Here is a 20,753-nt window from a genome sequence, read left to right on the forward strand (position 1 = left end):
GCATTGTGTTTTTAATCGACGCTATTAAGAGCACAGAATAAGAGAAAACGGTGTCACGCCGATGACAGAATCAAGCAGAAAATGCCAGTCGCGCACGGTGTACACGTAGCAAATGAATCGCTCGGTTAAACGCTGTAATCACGAGGCACCCACGATCACGAATCAGGATCTGTGATCCGCAGGACGCATGTAAACGTACGTGATTACCTACGTGAGCCTGCTAGGTACACACGATAAACAGAGTACGAAGACAAAACGAGCAAATGAATCTCCGACGGAAAACAGACAGAAAGAAAAGCGGAAGAGGAGGAGCAAAGAGAGAGGACAGACAAAGAGATGAAGAAGTGGCCCAATATTGAATATATGATACCATGGAAGAGTTGAAGGTAGTTAATCAACGCGCAGCTAAAATTCAAACTGATCGCCAATGTTTTCGAGATTTACCAATATTTCTTGCATTGTTATAGCGCAAACATACGTGCCATAAAAATGTTGACGGATCACCGTTTATGGCACAAACGACTGAACGACTTTTTGTTTTTTTTTTTTGTTTTTTTGAAAGAAAGAAAGAACAATATTTAAAACCGATGTCAAGTAGAGCTTTGCTACAAGTTAGTTTATCGTTACACATTTTTAACAAACGCGAGAGCTTCTAGCATTCAATAGCCGTTGACGGAACATAAATCTCTAGATGCGATACAATAGACAATGGGTCCGCAATGTACGCGCTCCATAGAGTTGCTTGTTGATTCAGTGATCCCCCGAGTCAATTCATAACTTATTTTCACACCCGTAACCGCGCGATGAAGCTATGGATTTGTAAAATTGACTAGTCGCAATTTTTTTTGAAATGCCGCCAATAGAACACGTAACAAGTTGAAGTTGCCTAACAAGGCAAGGACCCCAAGTGACCGACTTCGATTTTGATAATTTTTTGTGAGATGATGGTATATGGATCCCTAAGTATATATGCAAAATATTAGGTGTAGTTACTCAATGGTTTTAAAGATATATAGTTAATTTTAATTGTTCATATCTTCAAAACTATTGAGTAACTACACCTAATATTTTGCATACACAATTAAAGATCCATATACCCTCACCTCACAAAAAATTATCAAAATCAAAATCTTCCCTTGCAAGTTACAATTAACCTATGCAGAGCATGTTCTCTGTCCAAAGTTCGATGATTTTCAAATTTCGACAAACACGAATCTGTAAATCGACTAAATCAATTCAACCTATGTAAACGATCCTAGATTATACTTTCAGAATGATTTCAAACAACGCTGCCAACGCCGACTTGGCATCACCCTATAACTGTGCGTCGATATCGAAGCTAGAATTTCACGACCACCGGTAATTGGACAAATTGTTCGTCATGAGCAGTACCGTGCGTGCCACGCATTCATTTGCGAAACTTCTCGTTGCGATGCAATTAGTTCGGCTGAACTGTGCCGTCTCTTTCTTTGTCTCTCTCTCTCTCTCCCTTTCCCCTCTCTCTCTCTCTTTCCGTTTTCTCTTTTCCTACAAGCGTCTGCATCGATTTCACGCGTAGGATAAACCTGATCACGGAAAGGCTCGACCAAACAAGGGTTAGGAACATCGTTCCAAGTTACGGGCCGCTTCTCTCGAAACTTCCAGCAAACTTTCGGAGTTTAAGAATATCAAGGTGTTACAGGAAAATCGCGTGTTGCTGGCGCCCGATCTCCTTACTTATTTAGCGGAAGCTTTACGGGGCAATAAATTACCATTTCGGGGGGAACTTGAGACGTTGTCTCAGGGAAATTGCATTAACGCATGATCGACTGACGATTCCGATAAATTTCTGATTAAACGTTGTAGATGCGATTTACTTTGGAAACGATTGTTTCGCGAACAATTTGCGACGTACACGTGTACAGTAGAGCCTCGGCAGTTGCACTCTCGATACTTGCGTGCGAATCTCGTCAGCGGTGGGAGTTGTTGCCTAGTTACGGTAAACACGTGACCACGCGATTGTAAGACAAGCATGATAGAAGTGGGGGATTTCATACGGTTGATTGGTTATCTCGATAGTCGCAGGAACCTCGATCAGTTTACTGTATGTACAGTTTAGATAATTTGTCCTGAGCCAGCCAGGAAACAAAAATGAATTTGTACAAGATGTCCCAAACAAATGTTTAAGGAAGAGCACAAGCAGGGAACTCCTTTCTGTATCATTAAAGACGAAAGAGACATTTAACGCTAAACCCCCCTACCGAGCACTAAAAGCGATGAAAATGCTTTAGCTTTGCAGAAATGACGAGGCTATATTTATTTAGATTTCGCGCAATTTTTATTACAATATGTGCTTGGATGAAGAAAATCGAATCAATTTCCATGCAAGTAACTTCATCGTTTCAATAATTGTAAGATGAAAAATATAAAAGACAGTGCTAGGTTTAGTGTTAACAGTTCTCTTTCATCCGGGACACTTTGACGAATTTAGCTGAACTAAACAAATTAATAGAAACCAGAGGACATCGGTGTAATGTTTATCTTAAATGTTAAACAAAAAAGTTGCTGTTTCTCCAGAAAACTTTCATCGGGAAGATATCTCGGACAAAGACTGAAATGAGGGTGCAATTATTTTTGTGATAACGTAGCGAGCAGTAGACACGACATTCAGTTCAGAGATTCATGAACGCTAGAATCGCATTTACGAGAACGCAACCAAGCGCGATGTCATGCGAAAACTGGGTTAGGTAATTTATATCGTCCATTTCGTTAGATGTCCGCGTTGCGTCTTACCATGTTTCCGTTGCAGTGCTCGAATCGATATTACTTTGGTCGTTCTCGTTTTTATTTTCGCGTCGATGCAGGACGCGCTGTGGTACCGAGAGAACTGGGTTTCTCATTGAACGACGGACTTAATGGAAGTTTTTCATTTGTTTACAAATAGCGCTGTTTATTCGCAACCTATTTACCATACGACGAACAGCGCGAGTTATAAATTTTTATTATTCTTCGCGCTAGAGCTTTTCTTTGTGTCCACTAACGTGGTAACAAAGTTATAGATGTAAAATTTTTACATTTGAAATAATGGATCAGATTCGCTCACGCTATCCACTTATACGTTACTAGGGGTGTGAGAGAAACCGAAATATCGGGAATATGTATACGCGAATACACCCTTGAAAAGAATTCGTGATGGACAACATTCTTACACAATGAAAAGAATTTTGTATAATAATGAAATGTTTACATTATATTAAACATGTAACTTGAAATTTGGACATTTCGAGTTATCTACTTCGTATTAAAGAAGAAATCAAGTAGAATTTAATGTGAAAACTGGGTAACCTACCAAAGTAATCTACGACATCTAGCGAGCAGTGTTCAAAGTAGATAAAAAATAAATACATACAGATTTCTGTTTATGTTATAAATGTGCAACTCGACTTTTAAAAAATTTTTTAAATCCAAAATGATGGTCTTTCATGTATTGTTCTACTTAAAATGAAGATTTTAAATATTATATATAATATTATAAATATATTATGAAGAAATATAAGCAGATAATGGCGCATTATGTTTAAAATAACGGTCTCCCTACCATAATCTTGAACCCTTAAAATACTGTCTCATCAATTTCTCTAAAATAAGGAATTTGTAAGTTATCTAGTTATCTAGGCGGCGATATAATACAGGGTGTCCCAAAATTCTTGAACTTCCCGGAAATGGGAGGTTCCTGAGACCATTTGAAGCGACATTTTCCTTTGCAGAAATGTTATCCGCGGCTTTGTGTAGGAGTTATTAACGAAAAACACGGACCAATCAGAGCCCGACCTAGACGCGATTTGGCACAGTAGTCACGGCGCGCCAACTGTCTATTGGCCGACTGTGCCATTGGCCCTGTACTTCACAAAAAATTGTCTCTTGAAAAGACGAAGATAAATCCGCAATATTTGAGAAGAAAGTACTCACGGAAGGATTGAGGAAGTGGAACATAATAGCTTGTTTCATTCGTCTATGTAGGGTTGCGTTCCATGCAGGATATCTACCGTTTTTGCGCACAATATGCTACCAAAAGAAGGGACAGTCGTCGCGGCGCAGCGTGGTGCGTCGCACCGGGAAGCGATATAATTAAACAGTCTCTCCTAAATGTTATAATACGCGCAATTTGCTTGAGAAACGCGCGTGCGAAATTACGCACGGTTCGCAGTGGTCGTGGCGTTCTCAGCGCGCTGCAAAGGGAAAATTAACGAAATTTCATTTCCTCGAATTCAAGCGATACAAGGCGCCGCGCCTCGCCGGCCGCGCGGGCTCGATGAAGTCGAGCTGTGCTGCTGCTGCACAGCCCGACGACTTCTATTTGCCGTTCGAGGCAGTTATTACATCGTTATTCCGTCGCCATGTCCAACAACGCCGTATTAAATTCCCATACTGCATTGTTTCCATAGAACTCCACTCGCTAATGGTAGGGTCTCTGCCAACGTTGCGTGGACACTATTATTTTGATTGATAGGTCGGTGGACAGGTTTGTCGCGTGGATGAAATTTTTTCTCCTTCCGAAACAATCGTATTCGTAATTATCGTTTCTTTTCTAGAACGATTTTATTCAGATTTTCTATGATTCGCGGGAACATGGAAGAGACTTCAGAAGAAATGCCATTTTCCTTTAGTTATTAATCGTTTTGGTTTGTTCTTTTTTATTTGCATGCAGTTATTTTGATAGAAATTTAGGCTGACGTTTATCTCTAATTTTCTTTGTTTTGACGTTATATTTTTGGAATCTTCCTTGGTCCGTTCAATGCGGAGCCACTTCACGGAATACTCTTCAGCTTCCGTGTTTTCTTCTTTTTACTTCCTGGGCCTCTACCGTTCTTCGTCTACATGCTTACATTTAGCTGGATGTTCAATAAAAATAGAACAGATAGCGGCCGTATTGACGTTTCATAAATACGGAAATCAATTTCTTGCATTGTACGACGTTCATCTATCGGCACAGTAAAGGTTCGATCTAGACAAAAATCCCGGGTCCGTGTCTTTGCTTAGATCGTACACTTCCACAATTTGTTGTGGTCTCGCGGAACGTAGAAAAGACGCAACAAAGAATAACGTATCGGTTAGACAATGCTATCGCAAAAATGAAACTTCTTTATTTTCATTTGTTTCGACTGAAATTTTACGAACACATTTGTGTGATTTTGCTGATTAAAATGACACTAAACGAGATGTAATTTGGCCCGTGCTTACTGTGTACATGTGAAGCACAATGTACCACTGAAACGAAAATCTGTTTTGGGAATGGCTTCACGGCAAGAAATGAAAAATAAAAACGTTTGCATTAATATTGTTCTATCGGTAGGTACATTCCTAGGCGGACTTTATCATTAAACCAGTTTAAAACATGGGGATGTCTCGTGCAAATTTAACCATTACAGATATAGTAAAATTAAAGTCAGCGCTACTGTATTCATTTTTATAAACACTTCGGACGCTTCTGGGAAATGTATTGAACGTTAAACTTCGTGCCGAGAAAGCAGTGAACAGCCTCGAGTTAATTTTCGGAAAATTTTGCCTCGAAGCGAAGAGAACAATTTTCTCAATGCTTCACCCTCGATTTTATATCGGTCAATCGTTAAATCGGTAAGTCGTGAGAGGGTGAGTTCGCTTTACTATGGAACAACCTCGAGAGCACGGTCAGTTAATTCCGAAACGCGGAGCCTAAGCGGAGGTTGCAGCGTTCCCCAGGAGCGGGAATGCGCACCGGGGCTTAATCAAATTCAAGATTAAACTTTGGAGTTTCGTAAGTCGTTCCGCGCCAATATTTGTCGGGGAGCGGTTTTAATTTCCATAAGTACCGTAATCTCCAAGTTTTCCCCTACCTTTTTGCCTCTCCTCCACGCGTCCGTGCGCGTTTACTAATATCGTTAATAACACGTGTTCGCGGACATGCCTTCTCGTGTTCGTCCAATGCCTAACGAAAAATTACAATTTGTTATTAGGAAATCGTATTTAATGTTTTTATCATTATAATCTTATCTCGCACACGGAGAAGTGAGACGAAACTAAAGAATAACATTTTTGTGTTTGGGGCATTCTTTTCGAGAATCGGTAGGTCATGTTCAGACGCATCCTCTCTAATAGCACGTGTATTCACTGAATTTTCAAACTCAATTCACCCGAAAACGCAACGCAAAAGTGTTCTTCAGTTTCGTCTCACTTTTGCGTGTAGAATTATTTCCTAATCGGTTGTCCATTGTCATTGCCATTATCATTTTTAAGTTGTTACGTCAAAGAGATATTATCGCTCTAGTATTTCCTTTAGTAGGATGACGGACAACATTTTTATTTTAGAAAGCGCAAAACCGTCAATATTGCGAGAGGTTGACTCTACCCAAATAGAGAGCATCTGCTCCCATCTCGAATTTAAAAAGATTCGAGAGGGACTTGTCCCCCATTACATCTTCGGTAGTCCAACCTAAATCTTGTTTCTATATCGCCTTGGAAAAAATATATTTGAGGGGGACTGTTTGTAAGATCAGTCGGAGACAGTCATATTTTACGGTGCATTTGTAAATCGGTCGTAACAGTACATCTGATTAAATTCTTTGCGCTATAAGGCGCACCTGCTGCCCGATGAAAGATCTCCGTAAAAATGAAATGAGCAGCAAAGAAATTGCCGTTACGCTAGATTTATATTCGTACACGTTTAAGTCGTATATTTTTTCTTCCTACACGTTCCTCTTAAATTTAAATAAAAAAAATCGTAGGAAAGGCAATATTAACCCTTGGCACTCGAGAGAGAGAGGAGACACCGCTAAAATTTCCTGTACCAGTATTCAAAATATTGTTTACATTATTAAATATATCGGGATCTAACCAATTACTCTAAACATTTAAGCATTGAATGAGGTATCCTGTCAATTTCATATTCATACAAAGAAAAAACAATTAACATAGATTGGAATTATTCTAGGTCGGAAGAAATGTTTCATTTTCGAGTTAGAATAGCTCCGAGTGCAAAGGGTTAACATTCAAGACATCTTCGAAATGGGAATCATGTTATTGTTATTGAAGAATAGAACGATAGATCTTTCCGTCGTGACGAGTCCTGCGACCGCATAAAAGCGATAGAACCTTGCGGTATACCTAATAATATCTGTAACTCGAGTAGCAGTAACTCGAATCGATACTAGCGCAGCGTAAAATAACATTGACGATGCGAATAATAGTGAAACGTAAGACAGTAATGCAACGTATTGCACGACATTTAAAGAGCAATCTACTTTTTTTTACTTTACTGAAACTCGATAACGAGATTGTTTATTGCGACTATGTAACTCGGTACATAAATGAGTTTTAGATTCACCAAACACAATATAAAAACTTGTTACATCGCCTCAAGGAACTAACCATTGAGATAAACTTTTATAATAATGTTTGACATAACAAGCAAAATCATGAATTCAAAATTTCCTACATTTATAGCCAATTTCTGTAAAACATACTCTACTTTCAGTCTCCAGACATCCTTATAGAAATATCTTTTAATCGCAATAACTTTTTTATAAATAGACTAAACGACTTTAATTTTTGTACGAAGCTAGAATGATTTGTTTAGTAGATGACGTGCAATGAAAATTTTGGAAATATTGCATTTGGTCGCGGAATCGAGGAAAAAGATGGAAGTTTCTTCTTACGACCAGAAGGTCTATCCGGGCCTATAATAAACATTTTAAAAATGTGTTTTGTAGACTCTTTTCGATTACACAATACATTCTAATGATGACAAAGGCGGTGAAAATCGTGAAAAATATAATCTACATAAATCTGCACAACATATTTCCAAATGTTTATTACAGTCCTGGATAAGAAGGTCCTGAAAAACAACTTTTACTACCTTTTTTCATCTACTAAAGTAATCCTTGAAGCTTTACAAAAAAATTAAAGTCGCTTTGGTCCATTTGCAAAACAGATGTTTATACTTAAAGCTCATGGATCAATTATGCGAGTTACAGTACAGGTATTAGAAATGAAACTTCTTTTTTATTGAGCCACTGAAACCTATTATGGGTTTATTTTAGCTTTTACAATTACACATTAGGCTTACAGTTAGTGTACAATGACTAGACTGCGGATTTTATGCATTTGTGGCAAAAATGAGTGGTTGCCATTTAAAACAGTGAAAAGGTTAGAATGATATAATACCGCTAATCTAGTGTTCGCAGCTCGTTAAGATTATTAAAATGAGAATTAACCGTCTATCTGACTGCAGTCTCTTGCAAATGATGAAGACAATTTTTATTTTGCATAAAAATCCGCATTCTAACAATGACGGTCTTAATAATCGCTAGAGAAGTAGACTGCAGTCGTTTAAAGAAATGAAACTTGAAGCATTTATACGTATAGAGAATTCCGTATAGGAAAGAATGAATCTAATATTGGTTTTCCCGTGTCAGCAAACGAATATAATCGAGATAAGCGAAAATTAATATAACAAGCAACAGTTCTTCTTGCAGAAGCTTTTTCCCCCAGAATCAAACCGAAAACTGTGTTAATAATGCACAAAGAACGAGCAAGTCGACGAAAGCGAGAAAGTGGCTGTAATTATTCGAAATTTCGACGCAATTGGGAGCAGAAGCGTAGAGGGCGAGGAACGGGTAGAGGGAGATAGTGGATAATTTCGGTTCTCGCGCGACAAAACATCGCGGTCGACCCTTTGCGTAATTGGCGGCACACTGCTGTTTATAGCGCCACAACGAACCGTGCGGCCGGCATTACGTACGACCACATACACACGAACATCCACACACACCCACGCCCTCATACACGCTCACGAGAACCGTCCACCCGGGCGCTGATATACCGTCGTTTTCCGCTCCATCCGTGTATTTATGCAGTTGCAGACGTTTCTGCACGCCCGAGGTAAACACGTGAACCGCGGTTCACGCAGTTCACGCGAATACCGCGAAGATACGTGACACCACCAAACTGAAAGCTTCGCCTCCCCTCCCCTCGTTCCTCTATTTAATACGCACGTATCGTGCAAATAGGTTAACTTATGAAAATAAGTGGCCTGGAACGCGTGAAACGTTCCTTGCTCAGATGTACATATATCCTTGAATAACGTGTATCGAACAATGGCGGTTTCGATTATACAGCTTGTCCAAAACGGTCGAGACCAGTCTCGCATCACAGTTTACTCGGGGCAAATAGGTAAAAAATGTTCGTGTAAACTTGTGTTCGAAAATGCTTCAGACTTGTAAGTAGACTGCGGATCTTTATGCATTTCTAGGAAAATTGAGTAGATGAAATTGAAAATTGTAGGAAAATTTTGAAAATTCAAAATGTCAATATATGATTCCTCATCTATTAAAATTATTAAGGAAGGAAATAGCATTCTATTTGCTTTCTATTTTTCGTAATCGACGCACACAATTTTTATTTTGCATAAAAATTCGCAGTCTAGTTATAAGCGTTCAAAGATCGTTTGGTAGTGTACAATGAATGTCACAACGAGTGATAGAGGTTTGAAACTGTAAGTCAAGTCGTGTAAACAATAGGTAACTGTCAATCAGAGTGGGGCAATGATCAACTGATATTTAAAAATGTCTTTTCGGATGTTAGTCATAGAAAAATAGTCATTAGTCAAAACTTTTCTGGATGAATTGGTACGTCCTTGCTTTCGCTAGACGACGACATCCTCTGTGACATCCTTTGCTCTATCAATCTTTTCTTAAACTGCTCCATCAGTTCTTTGATACACTCGGCTTTCCTTTTTGTCATTTTTTCCTTAATTACTACTATTTAAACCTCACTCTAATAACGTGTTGCTCCTAGCGAACAGCGAAAAAGAATGAGGAACGAGAGAGACGCCAGTATGCAATGAAAATGCAGCGAGGGTTTTTGTTTCCACTCTAAAGGCGCTGTTAATCCTGTGGGCGAAAGGGGGACTACATCCATAATCTCGAGAACGAGGCGAATGAAATGTAATAATAATTTTCCACCTGAATTGCAGCGGACTGTGCGGACGGAGTATCCACAATTAAGTAAACAATAAAACCCTAAACAGATCCAGATACATAGTACCTAACGATCATCAATACGGATTATCCGAGATCCATTAAGACTTCTAATTCCGAGTACAAATCATTTGGCACGGATTACAACAGATACGGATAATGGTGATGAAAATACACACCAAGCAAGCAACACGTGTGCACCACGTTGCATCGATACACAGTTTGTATTCAGGGGATCCGCCATCTATTTCTCGAACGAACTGCTGGGTAAACGAATGCAAAATCAGGGAGTTATTGGTAGGAAAAGGGATGCAAAGAGTGAGAAATTGGAGTGCATACCGAGAAATCTAGAAAGAGAGAAACAGAGAGCGTAGGAGAGAGGGTAGAGAGAGAGAGAGAAGCGAAGATAAGGGCAAGAGAGAGGATATTCAAACACTGATAAGAGACTCAATTATCGAACTATCACAGGGAGGCTCGTTCCGTTTGCATTTCCAATTATTTGCTGGGAAACGGTCTGCCAATACCGGGTACTCTCGATAACGCTGCCCTCTCGCTTCTCGGACCGCCTCGCCGGCTTTCCACAATCTCTTTCCCACTTTCCCGCTGTTCGCAGCCTTCTCGCTCTGTGACAATCCATCTGACTTGCTCGCACCGCGCGATCCTCTTCCTCTCCCGCTCCCTTTCGACCTCCCATCCTCCTGCGCCGCCCGCGTTTCGCCCCACCGTGCCCACACCATGCCGCACCATGCCGCGTGTCGCTCGCTATTCCCTGAGGCATGTGACTTGCACACGCACACACACACACACACACGCGCGCGCGCGCGCGCAGGCCCGTACACGCGCGCAGCGCACTCTACGTTCAGGGAAAATGGCATATAATTACAGCGAATCAGATTAGCGATTTGTAATTGCACGCGTCAAGAGAGATTAACGGATCGAATTCGTAATTCACCAGGCGTCGCCTGTCCACGGTGAACTTTTTATGGGCAGAGGCTTCTGGGTAGCTGCAGCCAGCCCGGTGTGTGCACTTTGCACAGTACGCGCGCTCAACTAAAAGCTACTTGAACTTTTCGATACTTGAACCGATTAATCAATACCTTCCGTAATATTTTGCAATTTTAATACTTTTTATACAGTCTACAGAGGAAGCATAATACTTCTAAACACTTCTTAGCGACTCTAAACAGTTTAAGAGATACGAAAGTTCCTTTTACTACTACAATAAATGCATTTTCTAAATGTTATTGTTAGTTTCCTGAGTCAGACTTTTGCCATTCTATGTATAAAATATACTGTGTACGTGGAATATCAGTTTTCCGTCACTCAAAATCAATTTTAATAGGAAAGATGTAAACTTTCCTACACTTTATCGTTGAGGTCCCGTTGAAATTTTTTGCCATTGCGCAGCGGGGACTTTATTATATCAATTAAATTGCATTCACGATCGTCGACGGGGATCGTAAATTTGATAGTCTTCCCCCTTTAGCGGGCAGAAAGAATTTGACAACGAGAATGATTGGTGTGTATCCATGACGATCGGGTTTGTTGCGTTTATGACGAGCCACGAAATTAATGACGTGCTCTCGTGGCAACGGCAGGCAGCGGGGCGGAGGAACGTTCAATTGACCACTGAAATGTGGAGATTACCTGAAATGTCAGGGGTGAAAAAATATGGATCGGTGCCTCGCGTTAGCACGCGAATGTCTCATACCCGTCGGGGCATGCATTGCCGAGCAGGAGGATGTTTGCAATCTGCAGAATTTTCTCTCTGTCCTCGTTCCTGATGAAATAAGTGGACAGATCGACCTTTAGCTGAGATAAGTACAGGGGTTCTTGCGTGAACATTCTACTATATCGCAGCGCACTGTGATTAATTAGTTGAACCGACATTGGTGTTCGTCTTAAGTACCTTCTGACTGCTTCTAACAGCTTTCTATCGCTCATATATTTGCTCCCCATGAATTAGCCAGCCTGGAATTAGTAACCATTAAATTTCGTGAGATGCACAGTCAGACAGCCACGTGTTCGACGAACGTTAGATCAGTTTTCCTCGGATTTGCTCTACAATAATGATTCTGTGTGATGCAACACTTCGAAATGACGCTCACTTATCTGCTTTTTTATTATCCTTAGAGAAATAGAATGGATACGTAGCTTTCAGGAAAATGAAACTATACGCGTGAGCCATAAGTGAAGAATATTTATCTCTCACTGTAAAATGACTCGATAGTCGCCAATAAAGATATAAATACTAAGAATATAAAGTAGGTGTGTGTGATTAAAGTAGTTTTTCGATTTTCGTTAATTGTAATGCTTGGTATTTTTATGAAAATTTTTATGAATAACCTATGTGAACGCGTGTTTAAAAATATATAAATATATTTGAAAAGTATGCAATCTAGAATTTCTGTTACATTTCCATAAATTAGTCTTCCTTTTAATACTTCATAGTACCTCGGAGTCTTATAAATGTATTCATACTCAATCAATTGGACATGTAGGCCTGCGAGAATACTTGGCAAATGAAAAGTCTCGAATATAGAAGACAAAAATAATTTAGACAAAATTCTAATAATCCATAGATAGGAAGATCTCCGTGGTTACAAGTTGCAACCTCGATAGAAAACAATGTTTTTCGCAACATCCTTTTTGTCACTGTCGCTATCATTCTTATAAGGTCTATATGTTTTGCGTTGTGTATTGTGAATTCGACCCACACAAGTCCGCTAGCAAGATTGTATCTGAACTAAACGTAGGTCCGTTTTACGTGCAGTCATGTTTCAATACCTTCAGACACGTGGTCAGAACATGCTCAAGTCAAGTCAGAACATTCTGTGCGAGGATGTTGGACGACATCTGTCTGAAGCGCAACTGCTTAAACTGAATCGCGACGCTATCGACATACATCAGAGTTGGGCAAAAATTGTATTCAAATAAAATTTTTGCCCAACTCCGACACACATACAGTGGGTGTACAAAGTATTCGTACACTTTTTAAAAACTAATAACTTTTTTATAATTGTACCAAACGACCTGATTTTTCATAATCAATTAGAAGCATTAGTTTACGAACTGATATGCAAAAAAGATTTTCCAAAAATTACAATTTACAAGATTGCATACGAAAATAAAAAAGGCATTTTTTGAAACTTTTTTATTTGGGCCCTTAATGAAAAATTAAAATATATGTTTTCTAGATCTATGTTCTTTATACGCATATTGAACATTTCATCGACGCAGGTAAAAACAACAGGCATCGAAAGATGTACGATTCTGTGGATTTCAAGCAGAAACTCATCAAAAGTTGTGTGAAACTACCATTATCACCATTTTTAACCGCTTGTAGCTCGTGTGTATGTTAATAGATTTCAATGAAACTTCCAGCATGTGTACAACTAACATAGATCTACAAAACATATCTTTTAAATTTTCATTAAGGACCCAAATAAAAAAGTTTTAAAAACTACCTTTTTTATTTTTGCATTTAACCTTGTAAATTATAATTTTTGAAAAATCTTTTCTGCATATCATTTTGTAAACCAAAGCTTCTAATTGATTATGAAAAATCAGGTCGTTTGGTACAATTACAAAACAGTTATTAGTTTTTAAAAAGTGTACGAACACTTTGTACACCCACTGTATGCATGTAATAGGTATATGGAACTAATCGTTCCGTGTCTGACCGGATAATATAAATTAACCTTTATACAACTCGGAGATGTTGAAGTTGAGACGGGAGACGCGGAAATATTTTCACTTTCGCTGGGCAAGAATCATGCAGAATTACGTGAACGGTGCAGCGAGCGATTTGTCGGACGCAGTTAAGAGGAGGAGCGAACAGAGCGAAAATGGGAAGAATGAGTCGAGCGGGGAGCGAGATCCCAGGGGTGTACGATGATCGATTGAAACGTTAACGAAATAAAGCGGCGCGTCAGTCGCCGCGGAATCCGTCGTCCTCTTTCTGCCCTCTTGCGCGTCCGCTCGGCGGTGATTAAAATTCGCGGAGGGGAAAAGCGGCCGGCGCGCCGTGCAAGCGGAGGCGGTTTGCGGACGCGGACGCCAACGGAACGCTGGACGAAAAGTCAGTGTCGCGTACCGCCTCTACACTGCTCTACTAACTACTACTCTGCTCCACTCTGCTCCACGCTGCTGCATATCGCGTTGCGTCGCACCCCTCCACGGGGCCACGGGACATTAATCATGCGAACTGACGGGGAGTGACATCAAACGCGAATTTACAGCAGCAGGGGTAGAGAACCGTTCGATTTCATGGGGAATAGACTAGGCAAAATTTGTCAACCGATGATTCTTCCTGCCTTCTCTCCGACAAGAGATTCGTTATTGCCTGTTAAATTCACGCGATAAGGCGATCCACTTTGCAAATAGATTCGCGTGTGTATCGATCAATAAAGATTCCAATTCATACGACACAAGAGAAGACGCATTCATTTTCATTCGTTTCTCTCTTGTACATATATTATATAATTACTAGGCTGCGGATCTTTATGCAAAATATAAAATGTTCGCATTGTTTGCAAGACGCAGGAGCCAAATAGAAATTAATTTCTTCTTTTAATTGTCTTATTAAATTGAAATTAACATACTGATGTCCTTAAATCTTTTTAATTCGTCGACTGGTTTAAATTGTACGCGTCCATTTTCGTCATAAATGCATAAAATCCGCAGTCTAATAATTACGTTAGTCACAGTTCGCGCACCACTCATTGCAGTATAATAAACAGCGCATAAATAAACGAATTCATTTCATAATTTCCAAAGTGCAAAGACACGTTCATGGTTTCTGCAATTATAAACTTGTTTGTTTCGTAATATCGCGAGAGACTCGTCACACGGTTCGTGGAGCAAATGTCGATGGACGGACGAGTCGCAGTTGTGGTACAAATTAAAATATTTATTTCAAATCTTTGAACAAATTGCATCGATGTATGGTTTGTCGAAGCTTATACGATGCAGCACAACCGGTTCTACATCAAAAGTAAAACCTGCGGTGGAATTTTCTATATCCGATTTGGGTGATTGAAGTGATGAAATATCTTTATTTCCTTGAAATGTTCTACACGTAGAAACACGCGAAAAACAAGATTGACATTATTTTGTTTGACAGTTCGTTTTCGAGAACTTGTCTCTTTTAGGTTATATTTCCTGCAACTACAGGTTCCGACAGGTTCCGACAGATTCCGACTCATTTTTCTCGAAAAGTACTCTTTTGTCGATTTATTTCTGCATGCACAATCGCCAAGCTTGTGTTATGATTTCGAAGATATGTAATCAAGAGCTCTAATAAATAGTGGCGGGACCGAATCGATCGTGTAACGAAAAGCGATAATTGACGAGTGGGTCGTATGTACTTGGTGAATATCACGAATTATCTTAAGTGAGAAAACCATGTTGGTTCTACGAGCAGAATCTGGTAAAGGGAAGCATTTGATGGCCGGCGTGCGTGTGACCTAGCGTTCTCGAATCCCCCATTTTCCCGCGCTTTATCAACGTAAAATTGCACACTGCGAAAGCAAAGTTAATATCTGGCCTAATACGCGGCGGCAAAGAATAAAGCGCTCAACGCGCTCGACCGACATTTGTATCGCGCCTCGATCTCTCGACCCTCCTGCACCATCGATAAAGCCCGACCCCGCTGCACCTAGAGAGCCGAGTTTTCACGAAACGCGCGACGCGGTTTGAACACGCGACTACGCGACCCACGAGAGGCAAGGCACACACGTTCCCTTCGCAATCAAAAGCGTTTCTCCGCACACACAAAGAGAGTACCTCCTCGTTACCCGACTTTGCCACTTCTAACCCAATTTTCACGATAAAACTATCGAGAACCATTCATATGTTTCGTTTCATTACTCATCGATCCAGGCACGGTGTTTAGCGGTCATCAGCGATTCTCTTTTCGAAAAAGGCCATGCACGGGTTTGGAGCGAAAAATCGCTCCCGGGCCGATTTTAATCGAATTTCGACCAGTCGATGGCCTTCCAAAAGAAGAAACCTTCCCGCCAACTTTCAGCCCGATACCTGTGTAAGGGTAGTTACGGGGAAAATCGAAGAACCGGTTTGCCCCATTTTGTTAACAAAAGATCTACAAAACGTATTTTCTAAATTTTCAATATGAGCTCACATAAAAAAATTGAAAATGCAACTTCTCGTATTTTTTCAACAATTCCGATCAATTGCAATTTTTAAAAAAATTTCTTTTCACATCCTTTAGTAAACTAATTGCTCTAGCTTCCCAAAAAAGTTCAAATCGCATAGTACAATATTAAAATAGTTATCGTCTTCTTTAGAGCGTCCTTAAACTTTTGTCCACTGCTATAGATATAGCTCTCGAAATTCGTTGTAATTTATGTTTGTGGAACTTATGTTTATTTATAACTAAAAAGATAAGACAATTTAATAAATAAAGGAAGAACCAAATACATATAAGAACCCGTTTTATTTACATTTTTCTTTCTCTGATGTGGAGAGTCACTCGACAAAGGAGAGCAAAGGGATAATTTGAAATGGAGGAAAGAGAGAGAATTCCGAATTGATTATTCACGGAGCAAGTAATTTATACACGCATGGCTACTACTGTAACTGTTGAAGATTCGGAAACTTTTGTTAACAAGATTAGTAACAACGTTCATTCTTCAACTTATTCTCGCTTGTCATTATCTGGAAAATTTGTATCGTCCGAAGATTGCGTTCAGGAGCGCGATACCGTCGCTAAAAGTCTCGCCCTCGAACTCTCGCAGCTTACAATTCGCAACTTATAAGCCAAAGAAAATAACGACAGTGCGGGGTGAGAAGAGAACGGCGAAGAGAAGGGAAGACTGGTGGTAAACTGGATAGTAATAAGAGAGCGACTAATCTCGGTTAAGAAGAGTAAATAATCAAGCGGAGTGAATGACTGGCAATTTAATCAGACGCTGGCCAAGATTTTGAATTAAGCGAGGGTGCCCATTTAATCTGGATAGCAAATTCAAGCTCTGCCCGGCTGCTAATTCTCCGGGAAAAATTCATTTTACATTTTTAATTTCTTATTTCGGCTCAATTCGTCCGTTCGCGCACCATTTACATCCACCCCGTTCCCGTTTCATTCAACCCTCTCCGACGAAACATAATACTTTATCAAGAGTGTCCGAGACTCGACTAGAAACTGGAATTACTGTGTTTCTCCTTTCTGGGTCACCAGGTAGCTGCTGAATTACAGTTCGGTTGAATAATAAACGGAAATTCGTGTTGCCAGTGATATGTGTCTAAATGACAGTCGTAGCTTTGTCAGTACGCGATTCATCAGCTCAAAGAATTTTGTTAGAAGAGAGTTTTACAACAATTTTTCGACTCGATCGAATGCAATGTACACGGCCGGGTAGAAAACCATTAATGAGTGATCAAGTAATTGACGGCTGTGGTTACACGTGGGTGGAAACTTAATATTCTTGTACTCTTGATACAGGTACTCTTTCAATTTGATGATTATCAATTTTTACTTTTCAACGAAACAACATGGACACTGTCGTGGTCTCGATACAGGTACTCTTTTAATTTGATGATTATCAATTGTTACTTTTCAACGAAACAACATGGACACTGTCGTGATAGTTGTGTGATCGATATTTCAGGTAATAACAGAATTGTGCAGAGAATTATGCTTGCTATATTACGCTTCTTCAAAATGTTTTGCAATACCGTACAGGTTTTGCAAGTCAAATAAACCCTTTTACAAATCAATTTCACCCTTTCGCGAATCGATTTCACCTTTCTGCAAATCAATTTCAATCTTCCACAAACACAGTATTTTTAAGTAAAATAAATCAAATCAAATGTGAATTAATTGTTGAGAAATTCAAAATTTTATTTATTGCAAAGAAGTACGTCAAATGCTTATTTCAAAGTAATTACCAATTCATTAACTTTGTAATGTGAGGAACAAACACATTTTCTGAGTAGCAAACTTCATTTTTGAAAGTACATTTTCAACATTTTCACAAGTTTTATTTCTCCCCCGCGGTTCACGTGTGTCTCAACAAATATCATATATAATTTAATCTAAATAAATAAATAATTGATTTTCACTATTCTTCATGAGTGAGAATTTAATTTGCAAAAGATTGAATTTGGATTGCAAAAGGGTGAATTGATTTGCAAAAAGGTGTGAATTTGGAGTGCGAAACCTATAGTAAAGTATGCGCGACAGCACTCCGAGTTATTCTTCGAGACACACAACTGCAGAAATGTGTTCGTTTTAAATTTCCGCGTCTAAGTGAATTATTAATTCGATTGGAATGCGAGTGGCGTAGATAACATCGTCAGGAACCAGAAACAAGAACAGATGAGGACAGGCAAGGAGGCGCGGGTGAGAAGCGTACAATTATCGGCTGCTGCTATCATCGTCTTGCTGAACATACAGCCGACGCGACGCGACGATAGAATTGCTTGAAGATCGTAAACAATCGGGACTCGTTACCAGTACGGTAACTCGATAGCCGTCTCTTAATGAGCGTTTTTAGCGCGTTCCCGAAGAAGTATTTGCACAAAACTGTGCAGCTAATCGGAGCTTAATTAAATAAGGAAGGACGAGGTACGGGGTAAGAATGAAAACAAACGAGTAGCCAGGTAAATAGACGTTAACGAGGGCTTTGTTTGGTCCTGCATTATACCGAGAAATCGATATTTTTTATTTCAAGGAATGATTAAACTGGCTCATCCTCGCTGACGAACTTCTAGTTCCAGAATTTTAGAACCTGTCCAGAGGAAAAGCACGGTCAATTCTGAATTAACTCGAACGCTCTACCTTTTCGAAAATCTGCACTCTACAAGCAAGGGTAATACATTTTGCGTGAATTGGTATTGTATGTATTGCTAGACAGCGGATCTTTATGCAAAATACGAATTTCCTACCTGAACTGCAACAAAATGGAGCGAAACAGGAGTTTATTTTCTTTCTTAATAATAATGTAAAGAAACAAAGAAAAGAATGTAATAGTATTTTAAAATTATTCTAATGTTTTTACTGATTTAAATGACACCTACTCATTTTTGTCATGAAGCGGAGAATCCACTGTCTATTGATTATAGTACAGTAGGTTTTTTTACTGACAATTGCTTGTGGTAATCGACTGATTTTAAAATTCTGATATTTATTGTAGTTCTACGAAGTGATTGTTAATTAGATGAGAGAGAGATACTTTGTATGGTTCGAAAAGCCCATAGTGTTAACTTAAACGATATTCTTGTCTACAACGCGTTCATTCTAGGCATGAACTTTAAGATTTTATTATCATAAAACTACAGTCTCTTTTATTATAGAATTCGTTGAGACAGTTTAACTTTTCGAGGAGAAATGTCAACATATTATTTGACGTATACCGAGCAGTGTTCGGAAACTGTTAAACAGAAAGAAAATCAAAATTGAACTTTCTGTAAAATATTAAATATCTCCATGACAATAAGGTAACAAAATGGCTACCATAACTCCAGCAGTACACTTTACAAATGTTTTAATTGTCTTTGCAGCCCAGTCTTTCAGCTTCAGCACTCAATGTGTGCAAACCAGTAATTTTAGCCTGATTCTGTTTAGTACGTGAAAAGATCTAGTTAAAACGTAACAGGTAGCCCCAGAATGGTGACCAATAGCAATTAAACAAAAAACGAATCCCTTTAACATCTCGAAAGAACTCGTGCCGTTTGCTCCAATTTTAAGAAAGCTCAAAAAATAAATAAAATAAGTTTGAAACAAAAGATTTATCGGTGTCGGCCACAGTATCGAAAGTAAAAATCTACTAGTGGTGTGCAGATAAATTGTGTAAAGGTAACGCTGATAAATCCCGGATCGAATGGATTTCGCGAAAGGTTGCAGTCGAACGCAGTCTCCGATGCCTCGATTTCTCGATGCCTCCCCCCCGGTTTCTCAATCCCTCGGTACACTCGGTTCGCGCTCTGCCCGAGAGACAAGGAGATGTGGAGGCGAGGAGGCAAAGAGGCAAGAAGGAAAGGAGGCAAAGCGAACGAGCGAGGCGTGGGAAGTGTAGGTGGTCTCGGGCAACGTCTGCCCCTCGATTTCTGCGGACGATAACGGGCCGTTGACTCTGCTCCACGTGCACGGGAGCAGAAAGGGTACCGAGGTGCCGGCCGGGTGAGAATTCGGCGCCTAATTTGGGAAGGTTCTCTCCAAGGGTCGTGCTCGAAAGGACGACCCGATAGAACCAGATAACGCGAATCGTGAACGCCGCCTACTCATAAGCCTTCCCACGATCTTCTTACAAATCGCGAAGTCATTATCTTTCAGGACTTTTTTTATTTGAACCGTCGCGTCGGTCTTTTTATTCTGGTTTGAATGTTATGCGGATCTGACGCTGACTCGGAATCCGGAGAATTTGCCCGCTACGATCAATATTTGAATAAAAAATATCAACAGCGCTGGAAGTGTCCCCCCACTTTATTTGGAATTTTTTACTCGATTCCATTTCCATTCGTGGGATCATATTTCTCTATAACTATTCCACAATGCATTGATGATCATTGTTTTTCTCACTATGTCAAAAGTGGATCAGTTTATTACTGAAACATTTCCAAACAATATATGTAAATGGAAGAACTTGTAACCCAACAATGACCGAGGAATTCTTCTATACAAAATTTATATCTGACCTGTGTTACATAGTGATTGCTTAAACCAGTCTGCTGTTAAGATGTACCAGAGGTATTTCCAAAATTCTTACCTGAAACAGAAAAGGAAAAATGTGTTTCAATGAT

General features: G+C 39.6%; 1 protein-coding gene across 28 annotated transcripts in view; it reads right to left on the reverse strand.

Moving 5' to 3' along the window:
* The window catches only part of LOC143219184 (protein muscleblind), a 520,585-nt gene that overhangs the window by 220,729 nt on the left and 279,103 nt on the right, over window positions 1–20,753 (reverse strand). For 2 of the 28 annotated variants that reach the window (XM_076445109.1, XM_076445112.1), the window contains one exon: window positions 1,137–20,719. The exons of the other annotated variants lie outside the window; for them this stretch is intronic. In XM_076445109.1, coding sequence (XP_076301224.1) covers window positions 20,669–20,719 — 51 coding nt within the window. In that variant the 3' untranslated portion in view covers window positions 1,137–20,668. Of the gene's footprint in view, window positions 1–1,136; window positions 20,720–20,753 lie in introns of those variants that run through there. 28 annotated transcript variants of the gene reach the window in all.

This window comes from Lasioglossum baleicum, unplaced genomic scaffold (genome assembly GCF_051020765.1).
Source record: "Lasioglossum baleicum unplaced genomic scaffold, iyLasBale1 scaffold0021, whole genome shotgun sequence".
Classification (NCBI taxonomy): domain Eukaryota; kingdom Metazoa; phylum Arthropoda; class Insecta; order Hymenoptera; family Halictidae; genus Lasioglossum; species Lasioglossum baleicum.